Source organism: Aricia agestis, chromosome 8 (genome assembly GCF_905147365.1).
Source record: "Aricia agestis chromosome 8, ilAriAges1.1, whole genome shotgun sequence".
Classification (NCBI taxonomy): domain Eukaryota; kingdom Metazoa; phylum Arthropoda; class Insecta; order Lepidoptera; family Lycaenidae; genus Aricia; species Aricia agestis.
In genome coordinates this window covers 15,306,959-15,326,840 of record NC_056413.1, presented here as the reverse complement: position 1 = coordinate 15,326,840, position 19,882 = coordinate 15,306,959, and the positions used below count along the sequence as shown (strand labels likewise).

Here is a 19,882-nt window from a genome sequence, read left to right as displayed (position 1 = left end):
AAAATGTTATTTATTTTACATTTTCAAACTGAAATAACTCAGAAAGTATATAATTTACTACATTTTGTCAAGGAGTATTTATTGTTTGTAAACATCTTTCTTATTGTTTGTATCCATTGCCGTATGTTTCATAGATAAAAATAAAATAAAATAAAAAATTACCATAGGTGTACACTAAAATACGACATTTTATATGCACTTGTTTTAGGTATGCCAATAAGGTTCGTTGTTCAAGGAACAAATATTGTAACTGATCTACTTCATTATCCGACTAATATATCTGGCGACTGGCTAGACACAAAAAATCCACATTTTTATTTCTTTTTTTTTTTTTTTTTTTTATGAAATAAGGGGGCAAACGAGCAAACGGGTCACCTGATGGAAAGCAACTTCCGTCGCCCATGGACACTCGCAGCATCAGAAGAGCTGCAAGTGCGTTGCCGGCCTTTTAAGAGGGAATAGGGTAATAGGGGAGGGATTTCAAATCATTTCCCCAGCCCTAAAGCCTCCATTTATGCAAAAAACGTTTTTTTTAATATCACCCTCATTCTGGCACAGTTAGAACTAAAACAAATCAAACTACGGCTGGTATAAATAGTCAGTACTCAAGATGCATCTCAGTCTCAAGACACGGTTCAGGCTGTGATTGGTTGGCTGTCAAAATTTGGACCAATCACAGAGCCGAACCGCGTCTTGAGACCGGGTCGCATCTTAAGTCAGTACTTAAGATGCGATTAATGGTCAGTACCATTTATACCAGCGTAGGACTCTAACCGCCGCACTCAGAGAAATTTAATGCTGACTATCAAAATCTTCATTTACTTTCGTCTCTGAGTGCGGCAGTATTTCTCAATAACACTAATTTACGTTACTTTAGAACCCTACGGTGGAATGGTGCGAACTCCGTTGTTACTTTCATTCTGTGATAACCACAAAATCTTCCATTTGCTTTCACTGTTATATTATTTGTAACACGTTTTAGCAACTTTTATGTGATATATCAAATTTTATAATTTGTTCTTTCTATCCTGATCGGTACGATCATAATATAACCTATGATAATATAACCAAAATTTTTGTTATTTCGTTTTGTTTCATCTGTTCTAACTTTTTTCTGTAAAGCTTGTAACTTATAATAATTATTTATTTATTTTTAATATCTATGGACGCTTCACACCACGTCAGTCTGACCCCGTGCTAAGTATCTGAAGGACTTGTGTTACGGGTACCAGACAACGGAAATATATTTAATACTTTTATACTATACATTTAAGATTTTTATTATAATAAATGATACACATAATATTTAATACACATCCATGTCCCAGGAACTTTGAAAACTTTTTGTTCCCTCGACGGGATTCGAACTCGCGACCCCCGGCTTGAGCTACCAACAGCCCACCAACTGAGCCACAGAGGTCGTCAAATTATTATAGACTAATGTTTTCTTACTTATTTCACAGAATATATTATGTATATTAGTAATTTGAATCATCATTATGAGAATTTGATAATATATTATAATCATAGATTGTACTAAATGCTGCAATATGTATAATTTAAGGTTGATTAGAGAAAATATGTCTGTAAAAATCCATTTCTGCAGTCTGCATGTTAACATATTTCGTCTACAGTAGGCAACTGGATAATGAATAATATCTTTATAGACAGTGTCGAAATCTGCCCACTCGACAACAATAATTAATCATGAAAATAGAATATATTGGTGGCATTGCCTCAGGTCTATTGTTGAAATTGTATCAAACCGTACTTGACACTCGTTTATCAAAAGGTCAATTTGTTTTGGCACTATGGATCGCTGCAAAAGTCGATGAGATAATAGGCACGTGTGTACAATAGGCGAAGAGAACGAGAGACGTTCAACCCTCGAGGGACGACGTGGGGTGAGTGAGAGTAAGATACGTGGGATAAGAAATGATCACAACTCCCTTAGGGACGTGGGAGAGCCAACTTCGGCACGAATGGGCCGGCTCGACCGGAGAAATGCCACGGGCTCACAGAACGGCGTGAAACAGCGATTGCGCTGTGTTTCGCCGAGTGAGTGAGTTTACCGGAGGCCCAATCCCCTATTCCCTTCCCTACCCGCTCTTATTACTCTATTCCCTCTTAAAAGGCCGGCAACTCTTTTCTCTTCTGATGCTGCGAGTGTCCGTGACGGAAGTTGCTTTCCATCAGGTGACCTGTTTGCTCGTTAGCCCCCTTATTTCATAAAAAAGGGACTAGCCATAAAATACGTCACACGTTTTTAACACACTCACAAACTTTCGCCTCTATAATGTTAGCGTCATTAGTTTGACTAGAAGACGCCCGCTGCTTCTTTGCGCCAATTTTTTTTTTATCTTATGTCTAATGTCCTTTGTCTTATGTCCTTTCCTGGGAGTCAAAGTATTATTTTCAGCAAAGTCGTTGAAGCGGTTGGGCGCGAAGAGGTAACATATAAACAGATGACAATATGGAATATGGAAAATTAACCAATTACCATTTCTGAATGTATTACTAATTAGATGGTCGATTATAAGTAATTCGGCTCGTGATAAAATTAATTATAATGGCCAAATTACTGGTAATTCGTCTAATTGATGGTTATATTTTGACAGCGTTGATTGATTATGATTGGTGTTTGAAAACTTGTAAAAATCTTGTTATTAAAATTGAAGCGGTAGCTAAAATGATTATTATCTACTAGATCAGGGGTTCCCAAACTTATTTTGTCTACTGCCCACTTTGAGAAAAGATTATGTTTTATCGCCCCCCTTGTTTCAATTTAAAATGCATCCAAATGAAATAAATCACCCTCCAAGCCTCTACACCACGCCACATTTTTTCTGGGTCCCACACCGGCCCCCTGTAGACCTTCAGCACCCACAAGGGGGCGTTATCGGCCACTTTGGGAAAAGCTGTACTATATAAAGCCCGCAACTCCGTTGCATCAAAATTTGTTTATCGCTCGGAAACTGTATATTTTTTCGAGATTAAAAGCATCCTATGTCCTTTTCCGGGACTCTAGATATATTCATGCCAAATTTCAGCAAAATCGCTTCAGTGATTCGGCCGTAAAGAGGTAATAGACAGACAGACAAAACTTTCGCGTTTATATATTTGTATTCATGAATGTTATATTCGGTATGATCGTCTTTTCAGATTTCGCTGTTGTTGGCTGTTTACTTAGCACACACGTGGGCATTACATATCTATATAACTATTTTCGTACTGCCCAAGTGTGTGCACAGCGCACATTGGTAAAGGTACAGCTAACTGTCTGAGTCCCAGTGATTAGCGGCAGGATTTCTACTCGTTACTTGCTAGATGCGATAAATTTGGTTTTTGTGTCGGCCAAACTATTTTAATTTATTCGCAACTTAAAGTGTGTTAGGGTAAGGGTAATCCATTCTGTCTGTCTGTTACCTCTTCACGCCCAAACCGCTGAACCGATTTTGCTGAAATTTGGTACGGATATACTTTGAGTCCCGGTAGAGGACATAGGATACTTTTTATGCCGGGAAAATGTTTTTTTTTTATGAAATAAGGGGGAAACGAGCAAACGGGTCACCTGATGGAAAGCAACTTCCGTCGCCCATGGACACTTGCAGCATCGGAAGAGCTGCAGGTGCGTTGTCGGCCTTTTAAGAGGGAATAGGGTAATAGGGGAGGGTAGGGATGGGAAGGGAAGGGAATAGGAGAGGATAGGGAAGGGAATTGGGCCTCCGGTAAACTCACTCACTCGGCGAAACACAGCGCAAGCGCTGTTTCACGCCGGTTTTCTGTGAGAACGTGGTATTTCTCCGGTCGAGTCGGCCCATTCGTGCCGAAGCATGGCTCTCCCACTTTCTGTGGTCAATTGTCTAGTATTTTTTTGGAATTGTTATAAGTAGGGAAATCTACCTTCACACTCCTATATTACTACCATTAATTTAGAAGTGACGGACGAAAGGTCATATAGTTTGAATTTATATAGAGCTATGTTATAATTTTCGCACGTTCTTGAACTGTTAATTAAAGTTAGTGTTACCTAGCCAACGGCATTAAGCACACTTGAAAAAGTTAATGTATTTATAGTTCAGTCAACAACGATATTCGTTAAGTTGCTAGCTCTACTTTTAAGTTACAAGCTGTCATAGGCTGCCTGAGAGTTTAGTAGACGAAAGTTTTATACAAAGGTGAATTCTGCTAAAAAATCATTTTCAATCAATCAATACAATTTTGATGTTGTTTTAATGGAGCCTCGATAAAACTCAAAAATGCTATTTATCATTATTCTATTCTAAATTTTATATTATAAAGTCTAAACTAATTTATACGAAAATTAGGGTCCAGATATAACAGTTTTTAAAAAGATATCCGAACTACGTCTAACTATATTGATAGTAACAAGGTATACGATATATTACGCTAAAAAGATGTAAAAAAAGTAATTTAAACTCCAATATTATAACTGCTAGTCTTTAACTAGATGCGCTGTGGGCACGTTCTTGTGACTAATCACGTACCGCAACAGACTTGACGCATCCTTTTTGGGCAACAGGATAATCTGTTCATTATATGTAATCAGCTGTGTTAACCTCTAATTAACTAATCAGATATTAGTTACTGATAGATCAAACTGGCACTCATTTACTGGAAGATAGTTGGGTTCCTTTTTATTTTGAAGCAGGAAAAATCTTCGAAAAGATTTCTGCCGTCCTGCGGGGCTAAAATGGTCACATTAAGCAATTCCTCTCTATCAATTCAGCAAATGAATTGTCAAAACTGTCAAACTGACGATATCAAATTAGTACGAATAGTATGTATTTTGAATTGCAAGCAGAGTGACCATTTTGCGATTTAAAGAAACGAATCATATTATGATTCATAATATGATTCTCATATTATGATTCATAATATGATTCTCTAAAGCGACCATTTTAGCCCCGCTAGGTAGAATATGTGGGATTTTGACTTACCAAACTGCTGCGATTGACAGACTTCAGCACATAGGAGAGCCTCGGGAACTGTATTAAACAACTTCCGTAACCTAAAGTATAGAGTTTCTTGGACTCCTTTAATATAACGTTTGAATCATAAGCAACGAGAAAAGGTTGTTTATGATTTAAATCTTTACCTGCATAATATTAAATATACTACTGGCCGATGCCCGCAACTGTGTTGCGCTGAAATGGGCCTATTGCGCAAGGACCGTATATTTTTTCGGGATAAAAACTATCCTATGTCCTTTTCCGACTCAAAGTATCTACATACCAAAGTCATCAATATCGGTTCAGCCTTTCAAGCTTGTAACAGACAGAGACAGACACACTTTCCCATTTATAATATTAGTATGGAATATGGATATAAAGGCTAGGGCCTTCACCACTCATATTATAATCATAAACAACCTTTCCTCACGAGATAATCTCGAGCTGATGGGCCGTTGATGCACTTTCGCCGATTACCGCCGACCGCCTTCATCCGATTTCACCGCTCGTCCGCCGCATGCTAAATACGCAGCTCTCACATAAACACGACTAAATACATTATACACATGTATATAAATACGCTATGGCTTGTACTAGATATGGGTAATACACTAAGGCCGGTATAAATAGTCAGTACTCAAGATGCATCTCGGTCTCAAAACGCGGTTCGGCTCTATGATTGGTCCAAATTTTGACAGCCAACCAATCACAGAGCCTGAACCGTGCCTTGAGACCAAGATACATCTTGAGTACTGACTATTTATACCGGCCTTAAAGTATGGTTACACGATCAGTCTGGCGTCAGTTCAGTCTACCAGTCTCAGACTGACGCAAGAATGATTGTCGGAAAGCACATATAGTAAAAAAATGATCCAGTCCGTCAATCAACCGGTTAGACGATCATTCTCCCGTCATTCTTGACGAAACTAATGGACTGAACTGATGCCAGACTGACCGTGTAATCGAAATCTGACTATTGTAGCTACTCGTATCTACCTAAACCAGGCGCGTTCATAGCGTAAAACGTGCTTGCAGTGCAGCTATTCTAAATAGACTATTCACTGTTGTATGACATCTTTACGATAATGGCAATTTAACTTTTCTGGGAGACATTAGTAGCCAATAAGTCTTAACTAAAGTAGAGATCGTCGTCTGAAAACCGACCGCAAATTGCTACAGAAAACTTGGTCGACCAGACCGAACCCTGAGCTTGATATACTACCTCATTAGTGTATTTTTCAAAGTGGTTTTTGGTATTCGAAACACTTCATTTAAAATAAAATGCCGCTCAGTATAAAAAAAAAAAATGCAGGACGTAACGTTGACACTCAAACAGATATTAGGTCGCTCAAAAATTATAAAGCTGCTCATTTTCTATTTTAAGTAACTCAAATAAATAATTTCTAACTTGCTGTTCTGTTAATTTCTCGTCACTCATTCTCAGTCGCTCAAATAGTAATTCTGTAACCCAAATTTAGTAATTTTGACACCTAAAACTGTAATTTACAGTCACTCGATTAAATACTACCCTTGAGTAATCTGTGGTAAAGACTTCGATAACATATTACCAAATCAAATATTTTTCACGAATATTTGTCCTTCGCGTCACGTCTAAACTTAAGCCCTTTTGACCAGGGATATTAATTATAATCACAGTACATGCTCCATCAATTTCAACCAATCGATCATAATCATTCGAATATCGTATTAATTTTGATGTTATAAAATCAATTGCTACAATATTTTGATGGATGAATATAACCTCACGTAGAGATGATCCCTCATCGTCTGATAACATAATATTCGAGATACAACATAAAAATAAAGGTACTCCGTACTCGATACTCGACTGATATTGCATGAAACTGACTTGGAAGCTCATCACACATCCATCGTAATTTATACCTGGCCATTTAGCCGAAACTTTTTCGTTTTCGCTTCGTTATAGAATCGCCGATCAAAATGTATGGAATTCACATTAGACGAGTCGAACGTCAACGTCATATTAACGAACGCTTATGTCAATTCCATACATTTTCGTTGACGATTCTATAACGAAGCGAAAACGAAAAGATTTTGGCTCACGGCAGATCTCCCGATCGTTTTCTTTATCCAGACACAGAACTTGGATCCCGCTCAAAACACAATGGGAATAACATTATAGACTCACCAATTAGAAAATCATTATTTGAAAAGGCTTCACAGGCTTTAATTAATACTTAGAACAGTTTTTAATTAATATTTAATTTAAACTTACAAAGCTTACAATTAATGTTTCAGGAAAGTTTCAAATAATATACAGGGTGTAACAAAAATATGTGACAATACTTTAGGGTGTCTACGTGTTCCTTGTAAAGAGTTGACTGTGAAAGTAGCAGCGCTGAAAGATCAATTTTTTTTTTCACTTTTGTATGGGCAAGAGCCCCAGCGCCACGTGTTTCCTCATACAAAAGTGAAAAAAAATTTTGGTCTTTCAGCGCTGCTACTTTCACAGTGAACTCTTTACAAGGGAACACGTACACACCCTAAAGTATTATTACTTATTATTGTACACCTGCCAACGTAAAATGTAATAATGGTCAAAAGCTAAAATATTAGTTCTCAGTACACTTTCATTTATTTACGTTAGGCGATATTTTGTGTATCGTGATAAGGTATTACATATTATATCAATAGATTGCCTAACCACCGTAATGTAGCCTATATCCGGCGCGTGTCAGCGTTTCCGAACATGTTGCGCTACCGTTAGCGCGTGGTGCAAGTTATAAGAGAAGACGAGTGCTAGATTCTAGAAAATATATTAAACAGTGCTTATAGGTAGAAAAAGAAATAATATAAGAGAGTCCTAAAGGTGATATCTAAAGATACTCCTCTCGTTAACAGAACAAAAAATTAGAGCGTTGTGTCATCAAATCAAATCTAATTTTCAGGCTCATGCTTGAAGAACGAGATGTCATGCAATGCGGGCGTGATAGTTTGAGGAAAAAAATATACTTAAAATACTACTGCGGGTTCGAATCCCGTCGACGGAACAAAAAAATTTTCAAAGTTCATGGATATGTCATGGATGTGTATTAAATATGTGTATCGTATAATAAAAATCTTATATATATGTATAGTATAAAATTATTAAATATATTTCTGTTGTCTGGTATCCGTAACACAATTTCTTCAGGTATTGACGTGGTGTCCATATATATTATTATATTATTTAATTTTTACCAAAATATAGCTAGAAGCTACTAAAATATATTTTTAGTTAGATCTCCAGTCACGTAGCTCATAGATATTCCCAAAACGAAACACTTAAATGTTATTTTATACTGCGTAATATAAAAAAGGTGATTCGTATGTAACTGCCGTTAATAATTTGAATGTATAATGATTTACTTCTATCAGCTATTTATAAATGACTATACATCACTGTCACTAAATATTATACAAAATATACATAACATTACGAACATTGAATACAAAATACCGTACATAAATTGCGATGCAAGAAACGAAACTAGGAAAATATAAATAAAAGAATCTAGCAATAAAACATTTTTAACAAAATATTACTATGTATTATGTATTTTAGTATTTTCGCTAGTTAGATAATATATATTATACATAAAAATAAGTCATAGTATATTAATATTATTATATAGGGCCAACTACCCAATCATCTAAATACCATTATTGGAAACATAGATCTTCGTTTGAGAATACTAGGAATGCCAAGGTAATTAATCGGATGTTTCTGCATTATTAAAAATTGCCAATGATTGGATGTTTCATCATAATACTCAAACTTTCTTTGCTCTATTATCATTCGCTTTCCGCTCATAACTCAAGTCATGTAGGGATTGTAGGCGCCCTTGATCGTTCGCTGACCGTAGGGCACGCATGGCCCTACATGTGCGGGGCATTGCTCATACATGTTGTCGGCAAACATGAAACGTAGGGCGACTGCTTTAGTGTCTAGATACTAGTTGCCAAATCAATTAAACAAACTATAATGTACTTAAATATAGGAAACAGAGCCTTCAGCTATAATTTTATGTAAAGAACCTCTAATTAGGGCACATGGTTAGAAAACAAAAAGACTTCATTTAAAATAATAATAAAACCATAAGAAATAAATATTGCTTTGGCACATGGTCTTAAAATTTCTTGTTTATTTCAAATTTCTTTAACTTACCTAAAAGGTTTAGGGCATGCCACGCTATATTTGTATTACTACTGAAATTATAATAATATTTAAATCTTTAAATTATATTATATGTAACTTTAGTAACTGTAGAATGCTTTAGTTCTATGTGAACATATTCAAATATCGAACAAATCTCATGGCCCGACCTTTGCAGCGGCTTTGTCAGATGAACTTGCCTGATCTTTAAAACCTTTTGGGACTAAATTTGTCTTAATTAATGTGGCATTACATTGAAACTGCGGCTGTTCTATTTACTTTAGTGTGTTTGTAACACACTAAAGTTATGGCATCAACAGTTAGAGACTTTAACTAACATGAGATTTTTTAAGGTTTCTGTAGCATCTTGCCATTGTTTTTATGTATCTGTAAAATAGCAGTTACGTTATCTCTATTATTGTAATAATCAGTGCTTTAGCTCAATTTTAAGTTTTTTAATCATGACCCAGTATAGAAAAAGTCCAGACATTTTCCAAAATGCTCGAATATCCTTTTTACCGTAACATTATGTAATTCGCACACTCAAGCAACTTATTTAGAGAACTTCCCACGATACATAAACTGCTAAGTAGGTGCGTAATCAATTTTGCCTGTATTTTCACTTATGGAGACTATTCGGCGCCCTATAAAATAACTGGCCACTGGCACCAATTTACGATGTCAGTTTTGACCTGTGATGATGATGATCATGATTGGATCTAAAAATCTAGTTAGTGCTTCTAGGTCATGGGAGCATTAAAATCATATACGATAGACGCGTTGACTTTCGTGTTCCTATCCATAAATCTTTTTAGCGGCTAATTAATAGCTGGCTAGCCGATGGCTAAGATTTTACCGGCGATTAATCTTTTTCATACCAGCCTGCTGCCTGTCGAGTCATTAGCGCTGCCTTTATTCTATGACAGACCAATCTACTAAACGATTGTATACTTTAACTAAACAAACGACTTGACATACTCAATTTATCCTGATTATAAGATTTGCTAAAGAGCTTGAATAAATCTGTTGTAAAATTGTTTAAAAAATTATTTAAAAATCTGAAAACTACCTCTAGTAGCTCCTACCCTCACTAACCAATTATTATTATTTATAGTATAAAAATATTGCCCATTTTGCTTAGACCAGCTATACTCAACCTGCGGCCCACTGGGACATTTATCATAGTGGCCCGCGTGAATTTAAACCATTTTGAAATTCAAATCCATACTAATCGATACATACTAATATTATAAATGCGTCTGTCTGTCAGTCTATCTGTTACCTCTTCACGTCCAAACCGCTGAACCGATTTTGCTGAAATTTGGCATGGAGATACTTTGAGTCCCGAGAAAGGACATAGGATAGTTTTTATCCCGGAAAAATGTACGGTTTAGTTTTAAATAATTCTGGTTTGAGAAACCATAACATGTTTGTGGCTCGTATAAAAAATCTGCCGTATCAGACAATGACAAAATATCCTCTTATACTATTAGTATACTTATTAGTGACTAGATGATGCCCGCAACTCTGTTGCGCCAAATTAGTTTATCGCGCGGGAACCGTACATTTTTCCGGGATAAAAAGTATCCTATGTCCTTTCCCGGGTCTCAAAGTATGTCCATGCCAAATTTCAGCAAAATTGGTTCAGCGGTTTGAGCGTGAAGATGTAACAGACAGACAGACAGACAGACACACTTTCGCATTTATAATATTAAGTATGGACTATGTTACACTCTGTATTAAAGTGCCATTTGGATGTTTCATTAATAAAGTAAAGAGGTGAACAAGATTAAAGTATAAGTGATGAGGCACGATGCACGACTTATCATTTGGTTCGCGAACTAGCTCGGTGTGAACTATTCAAAGATTTACAAGTCTGTTAGCACATAATATAACACTGTAGGTTAATGTTGAGTACTTTATTCTATAGTCGGTTTCCAATAAATTATACTCCAAGATAACTTTAGTTTTAGATAACTCGAACTGAAATATTATGTTAATGCAAATGAATATGCACCTGAACTGATTGCAATGAACTTTATTTGTTTTATGGACATGCCTTAGTTCTCTACATGTTTTAACCCTATAGCCACACTAAGGTTAAACAATATGTTCATGTAGTAGCATGTAGAGTCACATGGGCGTACCGAGGGGGGGGCAGGGGGGGGGGCAGCTGCCCCCCCCCCCTGGATCATGTTGACGTCCCTACTAAGTATATTATCTAGTATTTCATCTATAAAAATAACGAATTTTTGCCATTTGTTTGCAATACAACTAAAAATTATTAATTTTTTATTCTTTATAAACAACTAGCTTAAAAAAAATCTGATTTGCCCCCCCTGGCCCAGAATCTGTGTAATTTGCCCCCCCCCCCCTGGCCAAGAACCTGGGTAATTTGCCCCCCCCCCCCCTAGCCCAGAACCTGGGTACGCCCATGTAGTCACAGAAATAGAATACATATTAGTACAAACTACAAGCACAGAACAAACAACACAAAGTCGTGTTACAAGTAGTTCGCTCTACTTCTAACACTATTATGGTACATGTAGAGCGAACTACGATGTATACGTGGGAGAGCCATGCTTCGGCACGAATGGGCCGGCTCGACCGGAGAAATACCACGTTCTCACAGAAAACCGGCGTGAAACAGCGCTTGCGCTGCGTTTCGCCGAGTGAGTGAGTTTACCGGAGGCCCAATCCCCTAACCCCTACCCTATTCCCTTCCCTACCCTCAACTATTCCCTTCCCTTCCCTTCCCTACCCTCCCCTATTACCCTATTCCATCTTAAAAGGCCGGCAACGCACTTGCAGCTCTTCTGATGCTGCGAGTGTCCATGGGCGACGGAAGTTGCTTTCCATCAGGTGACCCGTTTGCTCGTTTGCCCCCTTATTTCATAAAAAAAAAGAACTAAAAGTACACAACATGACGCTGTATAACTGAAATATCTCAGATATATAAACACATGGGCATACAAACGGAGACTTAAAATACTTAAAAACTAAGACATACCTAAATGTGGACAAGGGCAGCCTTGCAACTATAAGCGATCTCTTCCAGGCAACCATACATTCTACAAGGCAGGAGTTAAGTTAATACATTGCAGAAAGTAACTAAAATATCGGACTGACTAGTTAAGTAAGATAACAAGCTTGTCGTAGTTAGAGTTCCTCATACGGCTGACCAACTTGTAACCGCTATTGTCAAAAAATTCCATAGGGTTGAAAACAATTTCCCTCCCTCTCGTAACCATTATACCATAGCACTACTTATGTCCTGCTACTTACATCCCTGTATCATAGGAGTTACATGAATATTGAACATACCCGTCCCTACCAAACGACCCATCATTATAGAAAGCCAATTCAATTCAATTTCTTTATTTGCAAAATGTGTGTTAGTAAAGATGTTAGTCAATGGTGATATTAACCACAGTCTTGTTCTTCTCCAGGGTATCGGCCACGTGTCTGGGGGTCATATAAACCCCGCCGTGACGTGCGGGCTGCTGGCGGCGGGCGACATCAAGCTGCTGAAGGCGGTGTTCTACATCGTCGTGCAGGCGCTCGGCGCCGTCGCTGGGGCAGCCTTCATACGGGTGAGTGTTGGGGTTTGAGTAGACCCCACGATGATGGGGTCCAGATCGACCCCGACAAACATCGATTCGCATTTTTTATTTATATTTTTTAACTAAAATTATGTAAATAAAGTTATAATAACTTTGTTTATATAATTTTAGTTAAAAAACTATATTACATTGCATTCTTTTATAGAATACATGACAGGCACGAAATCTTTAGATCTTTATGTTTCTGTGATAAAAATATCTTATCGCGGAACTATTGTTTTTTTTTATATAATTATATTTAAGTTCCCTACACCATAGAGTATTGTATTTTATTATAGGTTTTTATATTACACGGAAACTACCTTCATTACCCTGCAATCAAAATAAATATTATTTAAACAAAATATTTAAAAAAAAACAGAACCTAGAGTTAGGTTAGCCAGCTGATGATGATGAATTAGCTAAGAAGAACACAAAAAAAGATGAAAATCAGTGAGTTACGATGCCAAAAGCAGAAATAATGAAATTCGACACAATATTTTATACGACTTTACATGTAAAGAAATCGCAAGCGTCATGTCACCCAAAGTAGCATTATAAATTAAGACGCTCCCCCTACGGAGATGCCGTAATTTACCGTTTTTAGTCTTATTAACTCATAACTTGAAAGCTACAAAATTATATTATTAAAAATACAGCAATAATCTTCAGCATATGAACATTCCTTTCTTCGTTATTAATTTCCTATTTTTGTTTATTATACTCATGATATCAGCTTCCAAAGTAATACCAATTTATTTAAATTCAAGCATACATTCAGTATCCCTAGGGGGATTTACAAATTTCGTTTATTTGAAACACACGCCAATAGATCGACAATTTCAGTAACTAAATATTTGCCGTTTAATTTTTTTAGGTCAATTTTGTACTAAGATAAGTAAAAAAATAGGATTTTGGTGCGATCTCGGCAACGCGGCAAATGTATGGTTAAGGTTGTGTGCTCAGGGAATGGCCTTAATACTACTTTACTATTTCAAGACCCAGTATTTCAATATCGTAATTGCAACCTTTACCTTGGTGTAAGCCTCATCAATATTAAAAAACTTTACTAGAAATTTGCATAGAAAACTGGAAAGCGAGCAAAAAGTGATACAATAAAGATTAATTTAAATGAAATGTTTAGGAATCAGTAATTAGAGATCCGCAAATAGATCCTCTCAGTATGGTATGATCCGAGTAAGGCCAAGAGGCTCATTAAATACTTAAGTAAGCTTTAAGTATCTGAGTTATTTTAATCCGTATCTTATACTATTACAAGTTATTTTATTCTGTTTACGTTGTCATAAATCGCTTTTAGGAATTTAAAATTGCAAAAAAAAACCTCTTTTAATTAACCCATCAACTGCGATGTAAGATGATTTTTATCCTGCTGTTTTTAAAACTTAGTAGTGCAGTACCTATCAAGTGAATTCAAGTGTACCTAATTAATTAATTATACCTAGCGGTAAATCAAGCTGTGGTTTGTTACAATCTCAAAAATTACACCTAACGATAATGTATTTCGAAACCGGTCATGTTTTTTTGTTAAAATATATAGTTATAAAAAGAATAAAATAAAATACCTATCTATTTATTCAAAATGGGTATCATGATACACTTTTTGAAAGTCGAACGAAGAAACTACGTTGCCTATATATATCTTAATATAGTAGAAAAAGTGCACGAAAGATTGTGTTTTATCAGTGTTCAACATGAATTTCCACCAAGAACCGACAGTACAATCAATCGCATATATATAAAAAAATACATGCTTAGAATGGATATAAATAATGATTTAGTGATAAAATAACGAAGTTAAAAAAAAATTTAATTAAATCTTATTTTATTGCGGTAATTTCAGATAAAAGTAATATAAACACTTACACAGTTGCATTTGAAATTCCAAGTTGTCATAAAATGAAAATAATTTTCATACCAACACCATTTACGGTTATTGTAATTATTTCATAATTTTATGTTATTTAAGTAAATTATGTTTACAAGGAATACGCTTGTCAGCATTCTTAGTCCTTTTAGGGATTTGTGATTTATAAATGTCCTTGAGACCAAATTTTACATAATTTTCTAATTTAAAGGCAACACACTAGTGCGACACGATAGGATGCGACGACTTCACTGTCATAGAACTGACGATTAAAAAAAACTGATGATTTTAGTGATTTACCTACTATGGAAGTGCCGCGTCGTGTAGTGTCGCACTAGTGCAATTTCTCCTTAAGAGTACTAGTGTGAGTTAATATATAGTTAGTAATATATTATAGGTTACTTCTACACCTCTGTCCGTGACTGTCACTTACCTTGACACCAAAGAGTATAAATAGAAAATTGGAGCACAAAAGAAAGAGTCTCGCTCTTAAACGGGATGCATTGTTAAACGAATCATTGTTAACACGACGACAGATCAAACCTATGAATTATGATCAAGTGCTCTGCACTGCAAAAATTTTATTAAATAAAATGAGTAACCCATATAAAGTTTAAACCGATTTACCAACTTTTTTACCCTTATTTTAAAAACACGTAGATTAGATCATTATAAGGTTAAAAATTAAAATTTATATCTATTTATATTTAAAATTTATATCTAATTTATATCTATGATGAGAAAAGCCAATTTACCTCTCCGAATAAAAAATATCAATAATAAAACCATGACATATGAAGTCAAAGGTGGAGATACGACATTTTACGTCAAAGCACTCAGCGTGAGGCGCTCTGTTGATCGATCACGACTGTACTCAATATTATATCAGATAGTCGTGTTTTAATTATCAAGGACTGGAGATGACCAGTTACTATGTTACGTAAAAGTCAATCAGTGTTTTAGACTGATTGATGTTAGAGCTAGCCACTGGAGAGTGAGTTCGTTGTTTGAATTGGTGAAAACTTTCATGTGGCATTTGACGGGTTAATTGTTTCAAATGTTTTGAGTTTTTCTAAAGAAGCCGTTAAACACTGAAAGATGGAATTTAGATATTGTGTTAAATATAACACACCTAAATTCCATCTTTGAGTGTTTCTTTCTTTCATAAATATATGCGGTAGTCAACGGGTTATTTCTTTTATTATTTAATATTTTATAAAGCATACGCTGTGTAATAAAAATTCATGTCTTCTGTAAAAGTAGCTTTCTAAAGAATACCTACAGGCTACAATTATAATAATATTATGTTTACATCTTATAAAAAATAAATTATTAAGTACCACCTCTACTGTGCACAATAAAATTAAATGACATACCTATTAGGTATAAAGTCAGGACTTAGTGCTCAGGTGTGACTTAGGTCGTGTAGACAGGTTTAGGTCTTGTTGCGACACTAACATACTAGACCAGACATTGTTATAACACGTGCGCATATTGTATATTGCCCGAAGTAGATTGTAGTTTTATTGGGGGTATACTAATAGATCATCATCATCATCACCAGCTTACTGCGCCGTTCTTGCATATATTACTTAATAATAACAATACTCCCCACACCGGTTTCGGTGACGATGGCCGGTTTCATTGAAACCAGGCCAGGTTTACGCAGGAGTAATTTTATAATGCTCAAGTGTGTGCGCAGTACACAAGAGCACTCTCTATAATTCCTTCACTCTCATAACCCAGTGGGACGGAAGACCGATTCGACTGGCGAGAGATCAGGCGTAGGACCGACTTTTTACATGCCCATCCGACGCATGGATCATCTTTATACTTGTCAGACAATCAGGTGATCAGCCTGCATTGTCCTAACTAAACTTGGAATTTGGAAATAACATGTTTCCAACGCGGGAACCGAACCCACGACCTCCGAGTCGAGAACCACGCTCTTAACCACTAGACCACGGAGGTGTTACTATACTTACTAATACTATACAGTATACTTACTAATATTACAAATGCTAAACTCTAAAGTGTGTCTGTCTGTTGCCTCTTCACGTCCAAACCGCTGAACCGATTGTTCTAAAATTTTATATGGAGATACTTTGGGTCACGGGAATGGACATAGGACACTTTTCATCCCGGAAAATGTACGGTTCCCGCGCGATAAACGAATTTTGGCGCAACGGAGTTGCGGGTGACTCATCTACTTGCGAATGAATAACAGCCATGCCACACGACGCGGTGCGGTGCCGCATCGAAGGTCATCTCGCCGGACTACAGTTTTGCAGTACTGTAGCACTAGCAGCGACGGACTCGAGCTCCACCAATACATAAACCCCTCCCCGCCTCGTCTCGATTCCGGTGCGCGTACGGTGCAGCGCCGGAGTGCACCGAACGGCGCCGTGTGCTATACCATACATTTTTATATGTAGGAAACCGGAGCGGCACCGGTCAAGCGCCGCACCGCATCGTGTGGCATGGTACTTAGACTTGGTACAACTAATATAATATATTCTGTGCTTAGGCTGGTAGAGTTAACTCTACTAAAATTCCGAACGATGTGAAATTCTAATTTATCTTTATTCTCCGAAACAAATTGTGATCATATGATTACAATTCGCTTCGGCGATGAGATGTTCATGTCATAATTGCGACGAGCCAACTAACGCCATAATCCTGCATCAAGCTATCGAAGTTTTATTATATACTACAGCTGCAATCAATAATAATATAATATAGGCTTTGCCTTGACCAGACATACCGCCTCCCTCGATCAGAAGATCCCACATTGGTGACTCCAACATTTTATTTGCTTGGTTCACAATCATGATCATGTAATTTTCCAGTTGGCGATCCCTGATGCCAGTGTCAATTCGTTCGGTATGACGCTGCCCGGAGCCGGTGTGACCGACGGTCAAGCGGTGCTGGTGGAGGCTCTCATCACGTTTATCCTCGTGCTGGTTGTGCAGGGTGTCTGCGACGCGCGCCGCAACGACCTCAAGGGCTCCGCGCCGCTCGCCATTGGTCTCAGCATCACCGCCTGCCATGCTGCTTGTGTAAGTTACAGATAGTCACAAATCACAATAGATCCTCATAAGTCGCAGTGACGTAGGGCTACGACGACCTGCCTTCAAGGAAGAAAAAAGTTAGAGATGAATTTTTAGTGCAGTACAGACTACAGTGCAAATGCTAAAATTGACAACGTGATTCTGTTTGCTGTAGGTATAAGAAATCTAGTTTGTGTTACCTGTTACCACTGTCGATCCTGGCTACACTACATCGGATAGTTTTTTTTTTTTTTTTTTATAAAATGAAAGCAAACGAGTAAACTCGTCGCCTGATATAAAGCAACTACCGTCAGGCGTCACCCATGGACACTCGCAATATCAGAAGAGGTGCAGGTCCGTTGCTGACTTTTTAAGAGGAAATACTCGAAGGGAAATACGCTCTCTTCTTAAAGGTTTGCAGGTCGTAATACTGCTGGCGGCTTTTTATCTCGGATAACCGTGCGGTTCTAGATAATCTTGGCTACACAGCTGTTGTAGAAACCGGATAATTTTTCTCGCTAAAATGTATTCTTTCCGGGTGATAAACTTTTGAAGCAACGAAGTTAAGGACATATTCTAGTCAACATATTCTAGTCATTTGAGTTATTTAACTGCTGACCCGATGTAATTAATGAGGTAAACTTTGACTATAGAAAGAAATGAATATGTTAGCTGGGTTATCACAAATAACCCAGCTGACATATTGATTTCTGTAGGGTTATAGTTGTGAACATTTTCTTATGGTATTTCCAGATCCCGTTCTCCGGGTCGAGCATGAACCCGGCGCGGTCGTTGGGCCCCGCACTTGTCATGGGCAACTGGACCTCGCACTGGGTAAGTTACTGTAAAGTTTATTTAAAATTCTGGCTCATCCTCGGCTTCTAAAGTTTTTGGACTAAAGTTTAGATAACTTCACCTGCGCTTTTCATTGAATCACGTCAAGATAAAGATATTTGTAGAAAACCAGTCATGCATGCTGTTGAATAGATGGATAAAGTTTTATGAAAAAACCTTAGAAACCGGGCATGTTTCGTGTTAAATACAAAATAAATTTCTTTGAAACGAATCACACATTCCATATCCATTGATATTGCAAGTGAAATGTTTTGCAGTAAAGTGCAAACAAGCATACAGTTTACAATGATCGTGTGTTTAGCCGAAGGACTGCTAACATCCGCTCACAAACATCCAAACTTAATATTTACTAAGTTATAATGTTGTTTTAAACAATACTAAATATGATTGAATTTCCTTGCTACAAATTAGGTGATAAGTGCGCTAGGAGCCCGGTTATTATTATTTATTATACTTCGACTACTACTGTACTAGTAGCGTCCTCTACTCCGACATTTGCGTATTCTCTAGTATCGAATGCAATTGGACTAAAGTGTGTGCCTAAATTACTGTGTGCCTCAAGACATAGTTTGTCCAACGCGTCCAAAATGGGTCCACAGAATATCAGGGACTGTGGAGCCCACAGTCATGAACCTGAGTGGATTCCACTTCAATAGTTTGGGCATTGTCATCATACCACCTACCAATTTGTATCTGGCGCCTAGCTAAATGCATATTAGGTTTTGTTTTATTGTTATTATTATTATTTTCCCCTTGTATTGTTGTTTTTTTTTGTTTGTGTGTTTCTGATACTTGTATGGTGTGGTATTTTTAAATTTAAATGTACAGAACTTTGTGTAATGTCCAGATTACGGTATAAACGTTTATTTATTTATTTTATTTAAAGGGTTTCATCTTCCACGAAACATCAACATTCGTTCGTTTAGTGGTTTAGGTGGTGGGTGTTACTTAAGCTGACTAACTTTCACATTTATTAGTAAGGATTATTAGTTGCCATCAATTAAATGTTACACAATTTACAATTTTGTTCCGCGGTAAAAGGAGATTGCCGTGTCATGTGATCATGTGATGCTACACACATACACACACACACACACACACACACACACACACACACACACACACACACACACACACACACACACACACACACACACACACACATCCACACGTGATCGAGTGAAAGTCCCATCTTCATGAGCTAACGGGAGGTTAGGTAGGTCACATAATAATATATCAAACTGACATCTAATACAACTATGCCACTGCAATGACTATTTGCGCCTAGACGAATTGCTCAGCGGCCAGCGATATCGTGTCGGTATCGGCAAGGAGAGTTA

The 19,882-nt window shown here is 37.0% G+C and overlaps 1 protein-coding gene across 4 annotated transcripts in view; it reads left to right on the top strand.

Annotated features, from left to right (window-relative positions):
- LOC121729596 (aquaporin AQPAe.a-like) overlaps positions 1–19,882 on the top strand; it is a 95,899-nt gene that overhangs the window by 70,760 nt on the left and 5,257 nt on the right. For all 4 annotated transcript variants that reach the window (XM_042118156.1, XM_042118154.1, XM_042118157.1 and 1 more), the window contains 3 exons: positions 12,600–12,743; positions 17,487–17,696; positions 18,441–18,521. In XM_042118156.1, coding sequence (XP_041974090.1) covers positions 12,600–12,743; positions 17,487–17,696; positions 18,441–18,521 — 435 coding nt within the window. The remainder of the gene's footprint in view (positions 1–12,599; positions 12,744–17,486; positions 17,697–18,440; positions 18,522–19,882) is intronic.